The 18,621-nt window shown below is 39.3% G+C and overlaps 1 protein-coding gene across 2 annotated transcripts; it reads right to left on the reverse strand.

Annotated features, from left to right (window-relative positions):
- Nucleotides 1-173: 173 nt before the first annotated feature.
- cmasa (cytidine monophosphate N-acetylneuraminic acid synthetase a) lies at nucleotides 174-17,290 on the reverse strand. Of its 2 annotated transcripts, none has more exons than XM_042078605.1 (8): nucleotides 16,343-17,290; nucleotides 10,850-10,992; nucleotides 9,713-9,868; nucleotides 8,034-8,182; nucleotides 4,684-4,778; nucleotides 2,527-2,698; nucleotides 1,859-2,024; nucleotides 174-1,546 (listed from the first exon to the last, which is right to left on the reverse strand). In XM_042078605.1, exons 1-8 carry the CDS (start codon nucleotides 16,558-16,560, stop codon nucleotides 1,338-1,340), a joined length of 1,308 nt encoding a protein of 435 aa, XP_041934539.1. In that variant the 5' UTR covers nucleotides 16,561-17,290; the 3' UTR covers nucleotides 174-1,337. The 2 variants fall into 2 exon arrangements, with proteins under 2 accessions (XP_041934539.1, XP_041934540.1); XM_042078606.1 differs by having other exon boundaries at nucleotides 8,034-8,167; nucleotides 16,343-17,279.
- Nucleotides 17,291-18,621: the final 1,331 nt, after the last annotated feature.

Raw genomic sequence — 18,621 nt, forward strand, 5'->3', positions numbered from 1 at the left:
ACGAAATGGGCTCTGACCTGCCCAAAAAGCGCCGGAGAGTTGACGACCAGGTAGGCTATTCCTTGTCTTGTCTTCTAAATTGTCATCTATGATGCAGTATGGCCATTTAGTGATAATTTATCACATCGGCATGAGATTTATCAAGAAAAAAAATACCAGATATGATCAGCCAGTCAAATTCAAAGAAATACATGTTTATTGAACAGACATTATTAATATATAGATTGCCCATTTTTCCCATAAATATTTTCTACAAACTCCACATGATCCAACATGACCAATCATAATCATCTTCTGTGTGTTTTTGTGTTGACCCTACAGCCTCAAATTCAGTACATCCATCCACTCAACTAAAATCAACACTGTTCTATGACAACTTTTTAAAGACAGTGCATCAGCCAATACATCTGGCATCGTTTCACAGATGAAGTGGTAACAAAAAATAATGATTGACATTCAGACATTCTTCACATTGATTTGTGCATGCATGATTCAAGTGACACTGTAAGCCCAATAAAAAAATCAGTTAATAAAGGGCAGTTTAGTTTGGTTTATCAACCAAGTCTAAGGTGTCAGTGATGTAGACCTATGTCCCTCTGCCATTTGGCTGCTGTTGCATCCCCCCCATAGATTGTTGGACTGACTTTTAGTGATCATTTTACTATTAGCTTTCTTATCAAGCCATGCTCACAGAAAGCCAGGCAAGACAAGTATGACCCAGTAACTGAAGGTTGCACTATTCAGCAAGGAAACGGGTTATCCCGGGTAACTTTGGGAATAACCGTTGATCTCTAAAAGAACACTGCACTAAGCACCTATTGTTTGTAAAAAAGCATGTTGTTTGGAGATCAGCGGTTACTCATGAAGTTGCTTGCCTTACTACAAACCTTGCTTTGTAGTATTCACCTCTGGCCATTTGGTGGAAGGCTGAGTAACACTGCACTTAGAAACTCTGGGCCCATCTCGCTGATTCAAATTATAGTGAGAAACAGAAATCATGACACAAGGTACAAATGAGTAGAGGATGTAGAACAGCAGTGATGCTTATTATTGCACAATTACATTCTGAATCCCAAAGAGCTAAGACAAACAGACAAACCATTATATCTTTGGGTAAACAGAAACACTTTCATAGTTCATAAACATGCTTTTTAAATTAACAGGCATCCCCACAAAACCTTCATGAAAAAAGTTTTTTTTTTTTTTTTTAAATCCATAGAAAATGAAACAAAATCATCTCTCTGGACTTTAACTACGTATTATCTTTCTGAATTTGAAACCTCTTCTCTGCACTTCAAAACAGCGTTTGTGTTTGACATTCTGTAGAATACGGTTCTCTAGTCCCGGGGAATACGGTCTTGTTCCATCTGAGATTTCGCCTTCTTCTTGAGCAGGAGGATGTGCTCGGCGAACTCACGGAGCGCTCCACGCCCGGCTGCACTGTGGCAGGCGTACTTGGCGGCGTTGCGCGACACCAATGTGGCATCCTGTGGTACTGCACTCAGGCCTGACAGGTTCAGACACTGCACGTCAGGCTCGTCGTTCCCTACCGTCAGGACATAGACAACATCAGATATCAAACCGCACAACCAGTGTCTGCTGACATGAGAGCATCCAGTAATATTGATCTATTAATATAATTGTTGAATTGTTTATGGAAGACTGGAGACAAACATAGTGTAAACACCATCTTTGCTGTAGAACATACACCAGCCACGGACAGATAACTGAGAACATTCACCATTCACCAGCCACTCAATAGCAAATCATTATTTTGTCTCTGAAATCTACCAGCCACTTTCATATTTTACCAGCATTTGGCTGGTGGCTGATGCTAATTTCCATCCCTGAAACGTACCCATATAGGCAACTTCCTTCCACACCAATTCACGCTCCTTCCTTAGTTTGTCCACCTCCGACAGCTTGTCCTCCACGTTGTGCCTGATCTCACAGCCGATCTGTTTGGACAGTTTCTCCACCATGACCTTAGGTATTGGGTTATCAATGGAAGAGATGATGATTACCTAGAGTCGGAGGGGGGAGAGGGGGAAACAGTTACATCTCAACTCATGTACTTGTTGCAATCATTTATTTTACTGTTTGTGTCAATTGGTTACATGTTTCTTGTCTGTTTCTGTTGTGGGGTCTGCTGATGTAAAATTGTAATTTTATACCCCTCAAGTAAGCTACTTCTGAACCGCTGTTTGGAATGCAGCATTCCGAATGCTTACTCTTACAAACATTTATCACATCAGTCGCCTGAAAGACGACGTAACAACGCCAGTATAATACTGACATCTGATGTTGAAAGTGCTGAACGTGACAGGACCACTAATTCACGCTTCTGTCTTTCTTTGGATGCTGAAATGCAGTCGCACAAGTAGGCGGAGACTGAGTATGATCAGGGGAGTAAGGGCCGAGGTTAAGGTGGGGGTGGGGCGAGTATGACGGGCCACTACACAATACTTGCTACAGCACACCCATAGGAAGACAATAAGGCTGATCTAATCTACGTTAGACTCTTACCTCCACCCCTTCCTTTTGCAGCATGCAAATGCCCATGCTGTCTCTGGTATTGAGAGACACCATCTCCAGGCCCTCTGCAGACACGTAGATCTGGCCATCAGTCAGGCAGCCGGACAGGTTACACAGCAGCAGCCGGACTACCTCAGGCTTGTCCTTGCCAAAGTATCCATACCTACGGACATATGCACAAAAATAAGCATACATAAATTTCATGGGGACATTAGTAGTACAAACAAGTTCTCTCACAACTCTCTCTCACACACACACACACTCACACACTTTCATGTTTTATCTCCAGAGGGGTATTTCATAAAACCTAGATAAGGGATTAAGCTAAGATTTTTGGTTATCCCGGCTGAATTTAACCTTGACTTGGTTTCACAAAATAGATGCACATAGCTATAACAGTTATAACAAGTTAATTCTAATGGTCATTATGTTGTCTTATTGGTTCAGCTAGCTGTCATTCAAATTAGACCTCCGTGTGATATTTTTATGGAGCTTTATTCTATATACTATTTGCTAAATGTATTTTCTTGCAAAACACAACGGATTGTCTGTCTACGCACACTCCGGTTCACAGGAAAAAACAACTATTTTCTGGTTCAAGCTCCGAACCAAAGTGCCACGTGCCAAAGTGCCACGAACCGTTTGTTGTTTGGTCGAAATTTCAGACAATAGGAATTTCAGACATTCCGGCTCCGACCGGTTCAAATGTTGGTTTGTGAACAGGAACGGAGCCGGTTCTCTGTCGGTGGAAAATGGCTATCTGTGGGTCTACATGGTTGTAAGGGAGCAGGCCCTGGGCAACTTCAGATGACTGAAGCCAGGGTTAGTGTGTAGACTGACCCTGTCCACACGTTTTTGGCATCCTTTGTTCTGAAATCTCAAAACACTTTTGAATTGTCTTAAGTCCTCCTTACACTGATAGACTTTGAAAGATTTGCAAAGATTTGGAAACGATTTTTGAAAGACTACAGTCTCAGACCCTCTCACATCTAAAGACAAGTAATAGAGTTTAAAGTCACAGACTATGACTTGCAATGACTAGGGATCTTGCAGGGTCACTATTTACAAGACTGCAACTAGATTCCTTTAAATTATTACCCATCGTGCTAGATATTAAAGAAACAGGAAATGAAATGATAGCCTAGCCTACTAAACTCAAAGTCATATTTCCGTGTTTCTGCAGCATTGTTTCATGCGTGACATCCCTAACCGATATAGAGTTGTTCTGTCATGTGGAAAAGCCGACTAATGATGTATAAGAAACGAAATAATAAATTATCATATTCATGGATTTCATCAGGTCTCTTGCTACAGCTGTCGCCTACTTTGCCCCTTCCTGTTTGGTGTTGGAGAGAGGTCACTATTGGTTTTTATATTGTTCGTCACTATTTGCATGAGCCACGACTAGAAAGACTTGCAATAATATCAAACATGTTTGATATTGTCGTAACAGCAAAACTAGAAAAAGACTGACTCCGACTGACTTAAAACCTCTGAGATTGGCACCTTACACTTAACGATCTAGTTGACGGGAGCGCGCCGCGATTCCAGTACAACTCCCATGATTTCTGTCCGACTTTGGAAATTTAGCCGCTGACTGTGAAAACAGACCAAAATCGTACAATGTAAGGCCGCAATTAGATGCAATACACTCTATACTGACAAGAAAATATTTTAGTAAGAAAAAAACTGATGCCAGCATCCTGTCTGTCAAAAACTGTCAGACTGTCAGATGCATGTTAGCCATCAGCATTAAACAAAAGTCTCTTCGGCAGTGCTACACCTTAAATCAGGGGTGTAAAACTCATATTAGGTAGTGGGTATTTGTTGGAATGATTTCTCGTGAGGGGCCGCCATTGTCATGGTCATTATCATTTTTCTGCATGGGTATCAGAGTGTTATTTGATGATATCACTTATGAGCAAACAAGTACAAATAATGTACTGCTGTCATATTCTGCTCTTTCTCTCTTGAAATGCCCTGGTAGTTCCATGGTAGGTTTTCCACTTCTTCCTTCCTGAGGATGGTTTGTAGTGCTAGGTTACCAATTTATCATATCATAGAGATATTACTAATTGTTGAAGACAACTGGATGTGAATCTTTTTTCCTAATTTTCCCTTCCTACCTAAAACATCAGTCCTACTTACCTGAGGACTCGCTGCTCTGCCACGGGCCAGTCGATGTCAACATCAATGTCCACACTGTATTCTGCACCCATCTCAAAGTAGGCAACCTTACCACCCTACAAGAACACAGCCACAGGGAAATGACAATAAAGATACAACAGGATGTACTAAATATATATTATGTATAACTAAATGTATATTATTGTTGAACCAAACTGCTATTAGACACATTCACATTCAAATAAAATAGCAAGAAAAAAAAAAAAAAAAACATGGGCGAAAAAAGTTTTGTTTGTCATTCCGAGTTGTAATATAGAGACTACAAAACAGAACACATATTTAAAAATGTACCAACATTCAAATGATTAAATGATGATTGAACTTTGGCTTCCTTCCAAGTTCAAGTCACAAACCGGTTTCCAAGTTCACTGAAATAGGTGGCTCACTATCTAACACTAATCTCCTCTTGGTATGGACAGGGACTGTTTAACTTGAAATCTTTCCAACTGTTTAGTAGAGGAATGAAAAAGCTGGTCAGTTCCTAAGTTTACTGCATTGGGTGGCACCATGTGTCAATGCAAATGTGTAAATGTATGTGTAAATAAATACCATATTAATCATAATATATATGTCATAATAATATGTCAGTATATAGAAAACCTACTGAATAAGCCAATTAGGGTGGTGACTTTTGGCATGTAGAATGGCAAAGAGAATGTTCTATTTGGGCCATTCCAAAGGGTCAGGAGAATTTGTGACCATCAGGAGGTTTTTGAGACCAAATGTAAGGAAATGGTGACACGCTTTCAAGAACGGGGCTATAGGAACACTACACACCAGAAGGGGTACACTAGAGCCATACACGTGGACAGATCTTTCCTGTTACAAAGAAAGATACCCAAACAAACAAAAGATAGAGTGTTTTTTGTCACTACATACAGTACACAGGCCATCAAATTAAACAAATTATAAAGAGGAATTTATTATTGAAAGTGATGAAGTGCTGAGCCAGGTCTTCTCTAAACCACCTCTAGTTAGCTTTAGAAGATGTCCTACTCTACAGGATAAACTGGTCCGCAGTCATCTCAAACCAGATAACCAACAAACATGGTTATGCTCTAAGCCCAAAGGTTCCTACAAATGTCCCCATTGTAATACAGCTTACCATTAACCACTTAATTAACTGTAAAACATCCTTTGTCATTTATAGACTTGAATGTCTTACGTGCAAGTCTTACAAGCAAGTCCTACAAGTTTTGTACATAGGAAGGAGACAAAGAAGCTTGCAGGAGAGACTGGTAGAACACAAATATGCCATTCAAACAGGCAACATCAACTATCCGATGTTAAGACACTATCTGGAACACTATTGACCCATCTACATTACAGGCCTGTGGTATTGACCACATTCCACTTACCATAAGAAAGGGCAATAGGCAACGACAATTAAATCAACGGGAAACGTTTTGGATCTAAATTACAAGAAACTAAATATCCAGGCCTAAAGGAAGATTCTGATTTAAGTGTCTTTCTTTGGCGTTGGTTTGTTGTACTACACTATAAGTTTGGTGTTAGAGTGTGTTTTGTAACCTTTTCTTTTATGTCGTTTATATGGAAGATGTTTTTCTTGTTGAACGTGTGGGATGCAAGGATGCCACCTGAGGTCTATTTTTAGACACATGTATACAGGTAAACCGGTTCTTCCAGATGGAAGGTTCTGATTGGTTGAATGTCATTTCAAAAGAACCTTTCCTCCCCTACAGAACTGTTTGACTCCTTGATGAAAGCTTGATGCTGAAGCGTGTCAGAGTGTTTTACAGTTTTTTCTGAATGCTTAAACACAACTGTGATTCTTATAGCACAATTCCTAAAACTATTAATTCATATAGCAAAACCACTCACTGAGTTCGCAAAATCAAAAGCACAAACACTGCTTTGCACTCAGTTTGCAATTTTGTCACACACACTTTGCACAACTGTAGGCACGATTCACTGCACAGCACTGTTTTTGCGGAACTGTAAACACAATACACTGCTTTACACTCAATTTCCAAATGATCAACACACTCCTAGCAAATCTATACACATTTATGGCTATTATTTTCACTATTTTGCCAACTCTCTGGCACACTTTCTCATGTGAAAACTGTTTTAGATAATTAGTTCACTTTGTAATCAGGCTAAGCACTATAAATAGGCCACAGGTAATGTACAATGGGTACAATAGAGGGAGCAGGAAGAGTGAGAAAAGTAAGAATTAGAGGAGGCTGAAGAATAGGACGTGGAGGTGAAGAAGTAGGAGGAAGAAGAGGAGGAAGAGGATGCGGAGGTGAAGAAGTGAGAGGGAGAGAATGACAAGGAGGTGAAGTTAGAGGAAGAGGACAAGAAGGAGCAAGAGGAGGATGGAGAAGGGGAAGAGGAAGGGGAAGAAGAGAAAGAAATAGCCCTTTTACAGGCAAAAAAATCAGTCTACATGTGGGGATATTGTCATGTCAGGCCTGGATACGTCATTCCAGAATATATTTTCCCCGGTGCCTTGGACTAGGACATTGCATGTGATGTAGACGAAAGTTTGAGAGACGACCCGATGTAGACTGATTTTCTTTTGTCTCAGTGAAATGCTATTTTGTGTTTTGACTTGGAAAAAACACACTTGTGTTTGTTTTGATGTGTGTAAATAAACACTAATACTTAGAGTTTGGATCCCTGTATGTTTACAGAACTATGACAAAAGTATGACCTCAAACTGACATAGTCTACCTTGTGCACAGAGAAAGCAAAAGCCAGATGTGTTTTTTATTCATACCATCAGTGTGTTGTTGGCACATTGTGTGCTTACTATTGTGATGGCTTGTGTTTACTATTAGATACGAAAACAATTTTTACGAAGGTGTGAAAGAGTTAAGCAAGGTGTGTTAGCTTTTGCAAGAGAACTACAATGTTTTGCTGATTGGGTGAGAGGTTTTGCCATTTGTGTGTAGAGTTTTGCAAAAAAAGCCATAGTTACAAAAAATGTGCTTAAGCAATCAGAAAAAACTCCAAAGGTTTAATATGACCAAGCCACAAAAATAAAGGCTTTTTGACTATTTAAAACCAAGAGTACCTTGGAACTTTGTTTTCTTTTTGTATTATCAGTTTCCCATCCAAAGAGCACCTCAAACATACAGCTTTAAGTCCAGGAAGTGCCCCTCTACAAACTTTTTTGAGATTTCATTTATACATATATTAATACTCTGAGACCTTCTCTTATGAAATATGCATAGATGATGCTGGCATTAGAAAGCATGGTGGAGCACTGAGTGTTGTGGAAACAGATCCACGCCCATAGTGTTACTCTAACTTAAGTCATGTCATACAGCAAGAGACCGTACCTGTAGGATGCCTTTCTCGATTAGGTCCCTGGAGGTGATGTAAAATGAGCCGTTCTCACACAGCTCCCCATCCCAGTCTTGCCTTCGCAGCCGTCTGTTGGGGTTCAGGTTCAGCGCTACTGTACTACTGCCTTCTGTAAAATACGGGACGGGATTTTTTTTTTTAAATGGTAAAAAATGCACCAACCACTCAATAGGAAATCGTTATTTTGTGTCTGAAATTTACCAGCCACTTGACTGGTGGCTGGTGCTAATTTCCATCCCTGCTCAACAGTTCAAGGGCAAAGGTTAGGCAGCGGCAACTCTTAAGGGGTACCACAAGGGGTGCTGGCTCCCACTGTTGTGTTAAAAATACATAAAACTCAACTCAAGTAAAGCCCTCCATACACCGACAGACTTTGGACTGATTTGCAAAGATTTGGAAAAGATTTTTGAAAGACTACAGTCTCAGACCCTCTCACATCTAAAAACAAGTAGTAGAGTTTTCACAGTCACAGACTATGATTTTGCAATGACTAGGGATCTTGCAGGGTCACTATTCACAAGACTGCAACTAGATTCCTTTAAATTATTACCCATCGTGCAATAAATAAACAGGAACTGAAATGATAGCCTACTAAACTCAAAGTTGTGTTTTCGTGTTTCTGCAGCATTGTTTCATGCGTGACATTCCTAACCGATATAGAGTTGTTCTGTCACGTGGAAGAGCCGACTAAATATGTATAAGAAATGACAAATAACAAATAATCATATAGGCTACAGCTGTCGCCTACTTTGCCCCTTCCTGTTTGGTGTTGGAGAGAGGTCACTATTGGTTTTTATAGTTCACGTCACTATTTGCATGAGCCACGACTAGAAAGACTTGCGATAATATCAAACATGTTTGATATTGTCGTAACGGCAAAACTAGAAAAGGACTGTCTCCGACTGACTTAAAACCGCTAAGATTGGCACCTTACACTTAACGATCTAGTTGACGGGAGCGCGCCGCGATTCCAGCACAACTCCCATGATTTCTGTCCGACTTTGGAAATTTTGTCGCCGACTCTGAAAACAGACCAAATACAATGTAAGGCCGCCATAAAAGTCTGGACTAGGAACTCTATGTGCTAGACTCTTAACCAGTATAAATCTTACTTTTGGGTAACAGCTGTCAGGAATGTTTGTGCCTGTACACACTGGTGCCTGTTGGATGCTAACAAGTGGTATACTTTAAGTACCGGTAATTTTAATTCAGATTGGCTTCAGACTAACATTTGTAATTCAACTTTGGAAAATTGCATTTTGATAACATGTACTCTCAGTTTAAGATATGGTTTGATGAGTCTCCTCTCCTCTCTCTTAAGTGTGCTGTGAACTATCTGCCATTTTTCAGCAGTCATAGAAAACCTGTAACTTTTAAATTCCTAATTGTTATTTTATACATATTTTATATGGTGTATGTACTCTTAAATATCCAGTGCATAATGTGGTGAAACTTGGTTAGGATTCTACTAGATGTGTCTTCACTATATGTAGCCTACTGTTTCAGAGACACACTTAATTGTGCTGTACAAGTGAGCAATAGCCAAAAAAGGTAATGCATTCTATTCTATGCACAGAATGCTCTGGTTGGCTATTTATTGGTCATTTATCAGTTGCCTGCATTCCTGAATGTCTTCATATAATTTGCCACATACCTCCTTTTTTGACCTCTTTCCAGCGAAAGTGATGTCGCCGGACAACAGAAAAGACAGACTCGAATCCCTCCTCTGTAATCTTAGCCAGTGCCTGCTTCAGATGATGAGGATGCAGACAAGGAGATGTAGCCTGGATGTTGCAGATGATGTCGACTCCTAGATGCATGTAAACAGACACAGCTTTGTAACACCTGTGTGCACGCCACTGACCTTTGGTAAAATAAATATTCCTATGCGCAGGAGGACACGTGATAATAAATACTACAGCAAAAAATACAACTGCCAAAAGACTGAGAGTGCAGGCGTATAAGCACTAGTCAAGTGTATCCAAGAAGACAGTGGTGGAAGGAGAAAGAGGGTAATAAGGGAAGTGTATGGTAAGTGCCTGGACTACTAGAAATGTTTGCAAAAGGAGAGGAGGTAGGCTGCTCTCGAAAGAATTGGGTTTTCAAGAGTTTCTTGAAGATGCAGAGGGTGACACCCCTGCTCTGGTAGCGCTTGGTAAGGCGTTCCACCATTGGGGAATGGCAAATGAAAAGGGTCTGGTTTGCCATGTGTGTAAGGGCGGCAGTGGCAGGCAATTTTGCTTAGTGGAACGTAGCAGCCGGGGGCTAACATTAGCTTTTATGAGAGGATTTGAGAGAGTGGGAGCAGACCCAGCAATTACTTTGTAAGCAACCATCAGGGACCTGAATTTGATAGTTTAGGGTTTAGTGCACTACCACATTCTGGACCATCTTTAGCGGCTTCTCCACACAAGCCGAAAGGCCCGTGAGGAGGGTGCTGCAGTAATTGAAGTGAGAGATAACCATGATCTGTGCCAAGAACTGGGTGGCATGTTGGGTTAGGTGCGGTCTGATAATAGCTATGTGTATCTTTTTAAAAAAAAAAAATGGTTTACTGCAACGAGATTATGTAAGTGAACAGAACTTTTACTGGCAGCAATTTATTGCAAGACATCAGTGACAACAGTGCCTTAGTGTGAAAAGAATGTTGGGAAATTAACATTCTAAAAAATATATGGGTTCATCCAGAACGTCACTGTGTGATTTAGGCTCTGGCAATAATGTAGGCCTAATGTCAGACACTAATGAAATGTAGTATGATATTAACTGGCCCTTAAGTATGCAAACCTACCTGGGTTGAGTCTAACGAACTCCTGAATGGTCTCCAAAGAGCTGGATGAGTCTCTGGACACCTCAGGACTCCTGCGATGTACCTGGGCTCCCCATGCCCTCGCCACTTTCTCAATTTTTTCATGGTCAGTGGAAACCCAAATGCTAGATTTGTATAAAACAGAAACCATACAGTTATACTGAATAAAATGTGTGGGCAGCCATGGCCCACTGGTCGGGGCTCGAACCGGCAACCCTCCGGTTACAAGTCCAGAGTGCTAACCAGTGGGCCGCGGCTGAAGTGCCCTTGAGCAAGGCACCTAACCCCTCACTGCTCCCCGAGCGCCGCCATGGTAGCAGGCAGCTCACTGCGCCGGGATTAGTGTGTGCTTCACCTCACTGTGTGTTCACTGTGTGCTGTTTGTGTTTCACTAATTCACCGATTGGGTTAAATGCAGAGACCAAATTTCCCTCACGGGATCAAACAAGTAAATATACTTATACTTATACTTATATAAACAGATTCAGGACTAAGTAAGTCAAGTAGGCTACATAGTAACCGCTGTCTCGCTATCCGGCAAAAGATTCTTTGGACGCCGCTATTTATGGATTTCCGGCTCCCATTGACTTACATTGAACACATGTAAACAAAACGTCAATTATGTGCTCAAACTAACGCCGCTGACTTATGAAAACAACCATTCCACTTTGATACGAAACTACATAATTGTACAACATTTATACAACAAAAATCACAGAATTTGGATCAAGTAATGTGGAGAAATCTTATGCAAAGTGTCAACCCCTAACAATGTGCCCATTGCCCAAATTTATGGTCGACTAATGTGAATGTCAGAGTAATGACATTGAAAAAGGTACCTTCATGATACAGTTTAATTTATAAAGGTACGAAGTATAAAAAGAAAAACACAATTTATCAGATGGATTACCCAAATAATTTGTAACAAAGTGTAACATTTATTCGAGGGCACATCTATTCCCAGAACTATAATGGGTGTTAAATATTCCACAACCACTAGATGGCAGCATGACACAGCACATAAAGTACACATACGTTTCGCTGCGACCTGAAGGATGGCGTGGTTGAATATCCACTTCTCCTGCACTTCGGGTCTAATAGCGAGTGAATTGTATGACCACCAGATGACGCCATTTCACTGCACCTCGGGCCTAATAGCTGCTGTTAACTTCGTTTAAGTAATAAGCCTCGAGGAGCCGACGGTTACAATTGTTTCATGGGCGTTGTTAGCCACGCTGCGCAAGCCGGGTAGGCTACAGAAGAAGCCAATAGGCTACAGTCGCGTGTGTTTGTGGTGATTTATTCCATGTATTAACAAAATAATAATGTAACATTAAAAAAATAGCCTACATAGATAAAAAAAAACTTTAAAAAAAAACTAAATAATTACACCAAAAAAGTAAAGAAGCGTTATCATTGATATATAAGCTTACTGAAAATCAAATATAGGCCTAGCCTACAATTGTGTTCCACAGACAATATGTCCTACAGATAATAACAACAGTAAGAACATAGGCTAACCTAAGTCATGACGACACGGGGGCTTAAGTCTCATGTTGGCCTATGACTACTAGGCTACCAAGCACGTCTGGGTCTGCGACAGTGAAATAGCTCCAATATTAATTGTGGCGCCAATGAATATATGCGAACATGAATCTCATCAGTCACCTATAGATAAGGGTTAGGCTATAACATATGTAGGCTATAATGTAAAAATAGGGTCATATCATATAATGTTGACTTATTAAGATGGGGGAGAGAGCTGAACATATTACACTGAACTAATTGTTCATTGTTGAAAATCAATCAAAAGTTTGTAGTTGATCCAGATGTCATTGGTCGCAAGGACTGTTAATGGGTGTATCCACAATTGGGACCTTGTTACAAGTTGGTCTTTCAGCTGCTAATGCAATCAGTGGCCGTCAGAAAACATGTTAGACAACTGAGGAATGAGATGCCACACATAAAATGTACAGTCAAACAGAATGCACAAACATCAATGGGAATCCACCAAACACAGCAGGGAACCATGTTATTGTCAATCAGCACTCTGCCACGCTAAATCAGACCCTGCTTATGTTTGTGCAGAACAGATATTTGTAGATATGATGCAGGACCTGTTAAGAGAGATTGGCAACTCAGTCTCCCTCATACTAGTCCCTACGGTGAACGATGTAATAGCATAGTGCTGCTGCTTCTGAAGACAAGACAGGGTATATATTCATAATGTGACAGGCAGCATGTATTTATCATTATGTTACAACCTCTGAACAACTACTATTGATGTTAGAAGAACAAAACAATACATCTTCAAATGTTCATTGCTTATTACATGTGATATAAAAACAAAATCCTTGTCTGCTTTCTGTGTTTTTGCATGCACCTGTCAACAGGGGTGTAAAGACATATTTGTTCACCATGCACTTAGGCTGTTCTGAGTCATTGTTTGTATGTCTTAGTATTTGTTGATTTGCATTTATTGCCCATTGATATTGCATTCACATTATTGTTTATTATTGGTATTCTCCTTATTAATGTAGTGTCACCAACATTTAAAATAATATCAACTGACATTGTTATTCATAGCCATATTTATTCTGCTCTTATAAGGTAATACAGTGCACATATTTATATTTCATTTATACTACTCTAAACCACCTTCTGAAAATCAACAGTATAGTGTTTCACTGCACCATATTTCTTGACCTGTCTCACCACCTGCCTATAGGCTGCTTACACCACCTTACTTACAACACTTCGAAGAGCCAAAAACAAAGCTCAGCACACCTGTTCAACAAGTTTTTATTGTCCACTACTGGGGAAATTCATCGGCAACACTTTATTTTAATGTGTCGCTGTTACAGTGTACCTACCTAATTAGGTACAGTGGTACAACCTGTGTAACAACATGTACTATCAGGTACTGTACTATCATTGTACTTGCATTATGTATTTGTGGGTACCTACATAGGCTATAGTTGTTACATTGTAATACTGAGTGCTTTTACAAAACGTTGCCAATTTGCCTAAATTTTCATCAGAGGCAAAGAGCTGACCTGAGACCTGCTGGATGGGGTAAATCTGGTCATGAAAGATTTGATATACAAATCATTCTTAGCTCCAGTCAAGGCCTCATTGTCTTCAGTGTACATGTAACAGCTGTGCTGCTACAACCTTGTTACTCTTTGATACAGTGGAATAAACCTATTAAGAGTACCAATTAATTACTTACATGTACATATGACATGTATGTTGTGTCTTCGATGTCTTTGAACAGGTCTACTAATTCACATGTACTGTGTGGTGTAACAGCAGACATGTTTCAACACATCAATTACAGGATGCATGACATCATTGACAGGATATAATATGTACATGTAAGTACTTAACTGGTACACTTTATTTGAATGGGTTTATTCCACTGTATCAAAAGAGTAATAAATAACACAGTTGATACATGTACTACAGTATGTAGGGTAATGGCAGACATGTTCCAAGACACCAATGACACAACATGTAATGTAATATGTAATTGTAAGTGGGCAATTCCACGGAAAATGGACTTTTTGTCACATCCATAACGCCAGTGAAATGCCTTTGCATTTGTATGATGTGAATGTTACTATTCATTTTTTGTGCATTTTTTCTCATGTACATTCTTCAGCCAAAAATAGCAAATGCTCAAATTTCATGTAATCATTCACATCATACCATACCATCACATTTTATTAGCGTTATGGATGTTAGAAAAAACGTAATTTTCCATGGAATTGCCCAAGTACTTAGTACTTATGCCACTGTATCAAAGAGCAATAAGTGTGTACCAACACAGTTGATGTAGTGAATTAGTAGACCTGTTCCAAGACATCGAAGACACAACATACATGTCATATGTACATGTAAGTAATTAACTGGTACACTTAATAGGTTTATTCCACTGTATCAAAGAGTAACAAGGTTGTAGCAGCACAGCTGTTACAAGGATACAAGGAAATATGTATTGTCACATGCATATAGTTACTGGAAGTAAGAAATGCAGTGAAATTATGTCTGGTGTCAGCCTATTTGTGCATTTATATAAATGTAGCGTGACAAGTGTGTTTACATACAGCAAAAACTCTTCTGTATTGCCCTCTCTCTCTCTGTATAAATATAAATATATATATATATATATATATATATATATATATATATATATATATATATATATATATATATACACACACACACACATTACATACATACACATATAAATGTAGCGTGACAAGTGTGTGTTTACATGCAGCACTAACTTCAGTTCAGACCGACAACCTGTTCTGTATTGCTCTCCCTCTCTGTATGTATATATATATATATATATGCACACACACACACATTACATACATACACATATAAATGTAGCGTGACAAGTGTGTGTTTACATGCAGCACTAACTTCAGACCAACAACCTGTTCTGTATTGCTCGCTCTCTCTCTCTCTCTCTGTGTATGTATATATATATATATATATATATATATATATATATATATATATATATATATATATATACACACACACACACACATACAGTATATCCATGCATATACATATGTATTGTATGGAGTATTGCATTACTAGCCTTCTAATTCTAATTTGGTTTGTTCTATTGACATGGAATGAATGAACAGGCACACGTGACTATGGAGTAGGTCTACTTCACAATTTAGATTTTCAGATGGTACGTTGTGGCTGACAACGGCCCTAAAATCTCGAGTGTCTAGGTTTATTGCTGGTTCCTGGTTGCTGTAGTGCAATGATGTCATCTGCTGGCCGTGCCGCGCAATAGCGCCACAACATATGTAATTTCACTGGACATTACGGTAAAAATCTTGTTTTTCCTTATAATATTCGTGTCATCCAGCGAACATATTGCTTAATTCTTTTGACATTTCGTTCCTTTATAAATTGTAATGTAATATAAATGTACGTTTTTTAATGTCATTACTCTGACATGTGAGGGATAACGGCCACCGACGTGACCTGTTATACGTGACTCATGGACAAGGGGAAATGCCATTAACTCGGCGTCACGCAGCGGCAATTTTCTTAATATCGATATTTCTCCACATTACTTGATCCAAATTCTGTTTTTGCTGGATAAATGTTGTACAAAAATGTAGTTTCGTATCAAAGTGGAATGGTTTTTGTCATAAGTCAGCGGCGTTAGTTTGAGCACATAATTGACGTTTTGTTTACATGTGTTCAATGTAAGTCAATGGGCGCCGGTATTCGGCCAATGGCGGCGCCCAAAGAATCTTTTGCCGGATAGCGAGACAGCGGTTACATAGTAGGCTACAAGAGATGATTCACGATTCCTATGAACACCAGACTTCCAGTGAAAGCAACTTCCGAAACATTCACTGCATTTTTATTTAAAAAAAAAACATAGATTTATTATGAGCTGGTAATAACCATTGGAAATAATATTAGTCCTACCTGCCAAACAATTCCGAATCAACTGCAGCTCGAAGAACCCAACCAATGAGTGGGACGCCGGCGAGCATTTTGATGTTTTTTAGCGGTATTCCTTTGCTGCCTCCTCTCGCAAGAATTAGTGCTGCAATGTGTGGTTTGCCTCCACGAAGGTCACCTTTCACTTTTTTGCCATCCATATCTTCACCTCCAAGAAAAGGCCGTTTCTTTGCTGCTGCCATACTTAGCTTACAGTGGGTAACGTTAAGGATAGGCTATGTCCGAGTAGACGTGGCGTTTGCAGCGAAAACTACAACCCAGAGAAGACTGCTGTGCGCGCTGCTGTTTACACTAACGTTACTAAAGCGAATTGACAGGAATTCGTTCCGCCGACTATCACGAGGTTTCTTCTTTGTTACGATCATGAACAACACTACAACACTGCTTTAGCGAAGCCTTTCTTCCCTGGAAAACGTGTCAGAAACCCTGTCCTAGGGACCAGGAAGTTCATTCAATGTAAAAACCAATCAACTTCTGCTTCCATTTACCGTAATAAAATGAAAAGGAGTGCATGCACAAAACACGATATCAAAACGAGAACGTTCCTGATTAAGTCTCATTATGGCAAAACAAAAATCCTATGGTCACACCAAGATTTTATGTTATATTATGGACTGGCATGTGTATGGCAAGCCATTTTAACATTTACCCGATAGACTGGATATGTAGCCTATTGCAGATATCTGTAATTCAGTTTTGCCTAGTAGTCAAAACGAACATTTCAGATATCCGCAATTAAATTATTCCTATCCATAATTGTCATTTCAGATATCCACAAAGACATTCTTCCTAGGACAAATGACACCACATTTGCCATTCATTTCTATGGGGTTTATCATTACGGATATCTACAATTCAGTTGCAGATATCCACTATGTGAATTACGGATATCTGCAATTGAAATGTAGATATCTGTAATTCCAGTTAGACATATCTACAATTTGATTCTGACTAGTCACAACTCCAGTTGAAGATATCTTTAATTCGCCTCAATTGAAGATATCTACATGTTCCTTTTCAGATATCTTGAATTAAGTTTTGACTAGGCGAAATGACATTGTAGATATCTGTAAATGGAATTATGACTAGTCAAAATGACATTGTAGATATCTCCAACTGGAGTTAGGGATAGTCATAATTTGATTGTAGATATCTATTATCAAGTTATAGATATCTTGAATGAGTTTTGATTAGAGATATCTGAAATTGAAGATATCTATAACTTTCATTCTGCCTAGTCAAAATGTAATTATAGATATCTTGAATTAGAGTTTTGACTAGGCGAAATGACGTTAGAGATATCTGTATTGCAATGCAAATTAGGCCCGCATCCCACTTTAGGCGGGAGCAGAGCGTGTTGTTGTTCAAATCATCAAATCACATAGCACCTGTTAACTGTTAACTTTGTAATTAGCACAAATTAGCACCATGTCAGAGCAGCCAGAGGGCGAAGGAGTTTTTAATCGTCTTTTTAATGCTGCAGCCTATGCAAGACAGGAGCTGGCAGCAAGAATTGATGATGTTGCTTTGATTTTTTCGATTACAGCCAACACTATTATGAATGGAGTTTCCTGTACTGTAGATGGTGCTACTGCATTTAGTAGCCTAGGCCTACTAATTTATGTAGGCTACAAAACAGAGATCAAGCCAGTTGATAACGTGAGAGTCTAATAAACCACACGGTGTCCCTGAGTTTTAGTTATTTTAGATGTCAACAAGACATTACAGCCATGACTGCTTCTTCTTCTTCCATTAATAGAAATAAGGAAATAAGCCCACTTCTTCTTCGATTATGTTGGGGATGGGAAATTAGCCTACGGACAGAGAATGTCTAATAAGTAGACGGGCTCTGCTACGGATCTAAAGAGCAACGTCTTGCACAATAATTTGCACTAGTCATAATGACCTTTGATATATCTTTACCTTTCATTCTGTCTAGTCAAAACTGAATTAAAGATATCTGCAATTGTCATTTAAGATGTGTGACGAGTTGAATATTGTTTTCAATGACGTGATGACAGATATCTGTAATTCAGTTTTGCCTAGTCAAAATTAAATGACAGATATCTCTATCTGACGTTTCGACTAGTCACAATTACGTTACAGATATTTTGAATGACAATTACAACTATCCAAAATGTAATTGCGACTAGTCAGAAAGACGTTGTTGATATCTACAATGTAAATTCCAGATAGTCAAACTTAGCGGATAAATGTTCAAATGGCTTGCCATACATATGCCT

The sequence above is a fragment of the Alosa sapidissima genome, chromosome 22 (genome assembly GCF_018492685.1).
Source record: "Alosa sapidissima isolate fAloSap1 chromosome 22, fAloSap1.pri, whole genome shotgun sequence".
NCBI lineage: Eukaryota > Metazoa > Chordata > Actinopteri > Clupeiformes > Clupeidae > Alosa > Alosa sapidissima.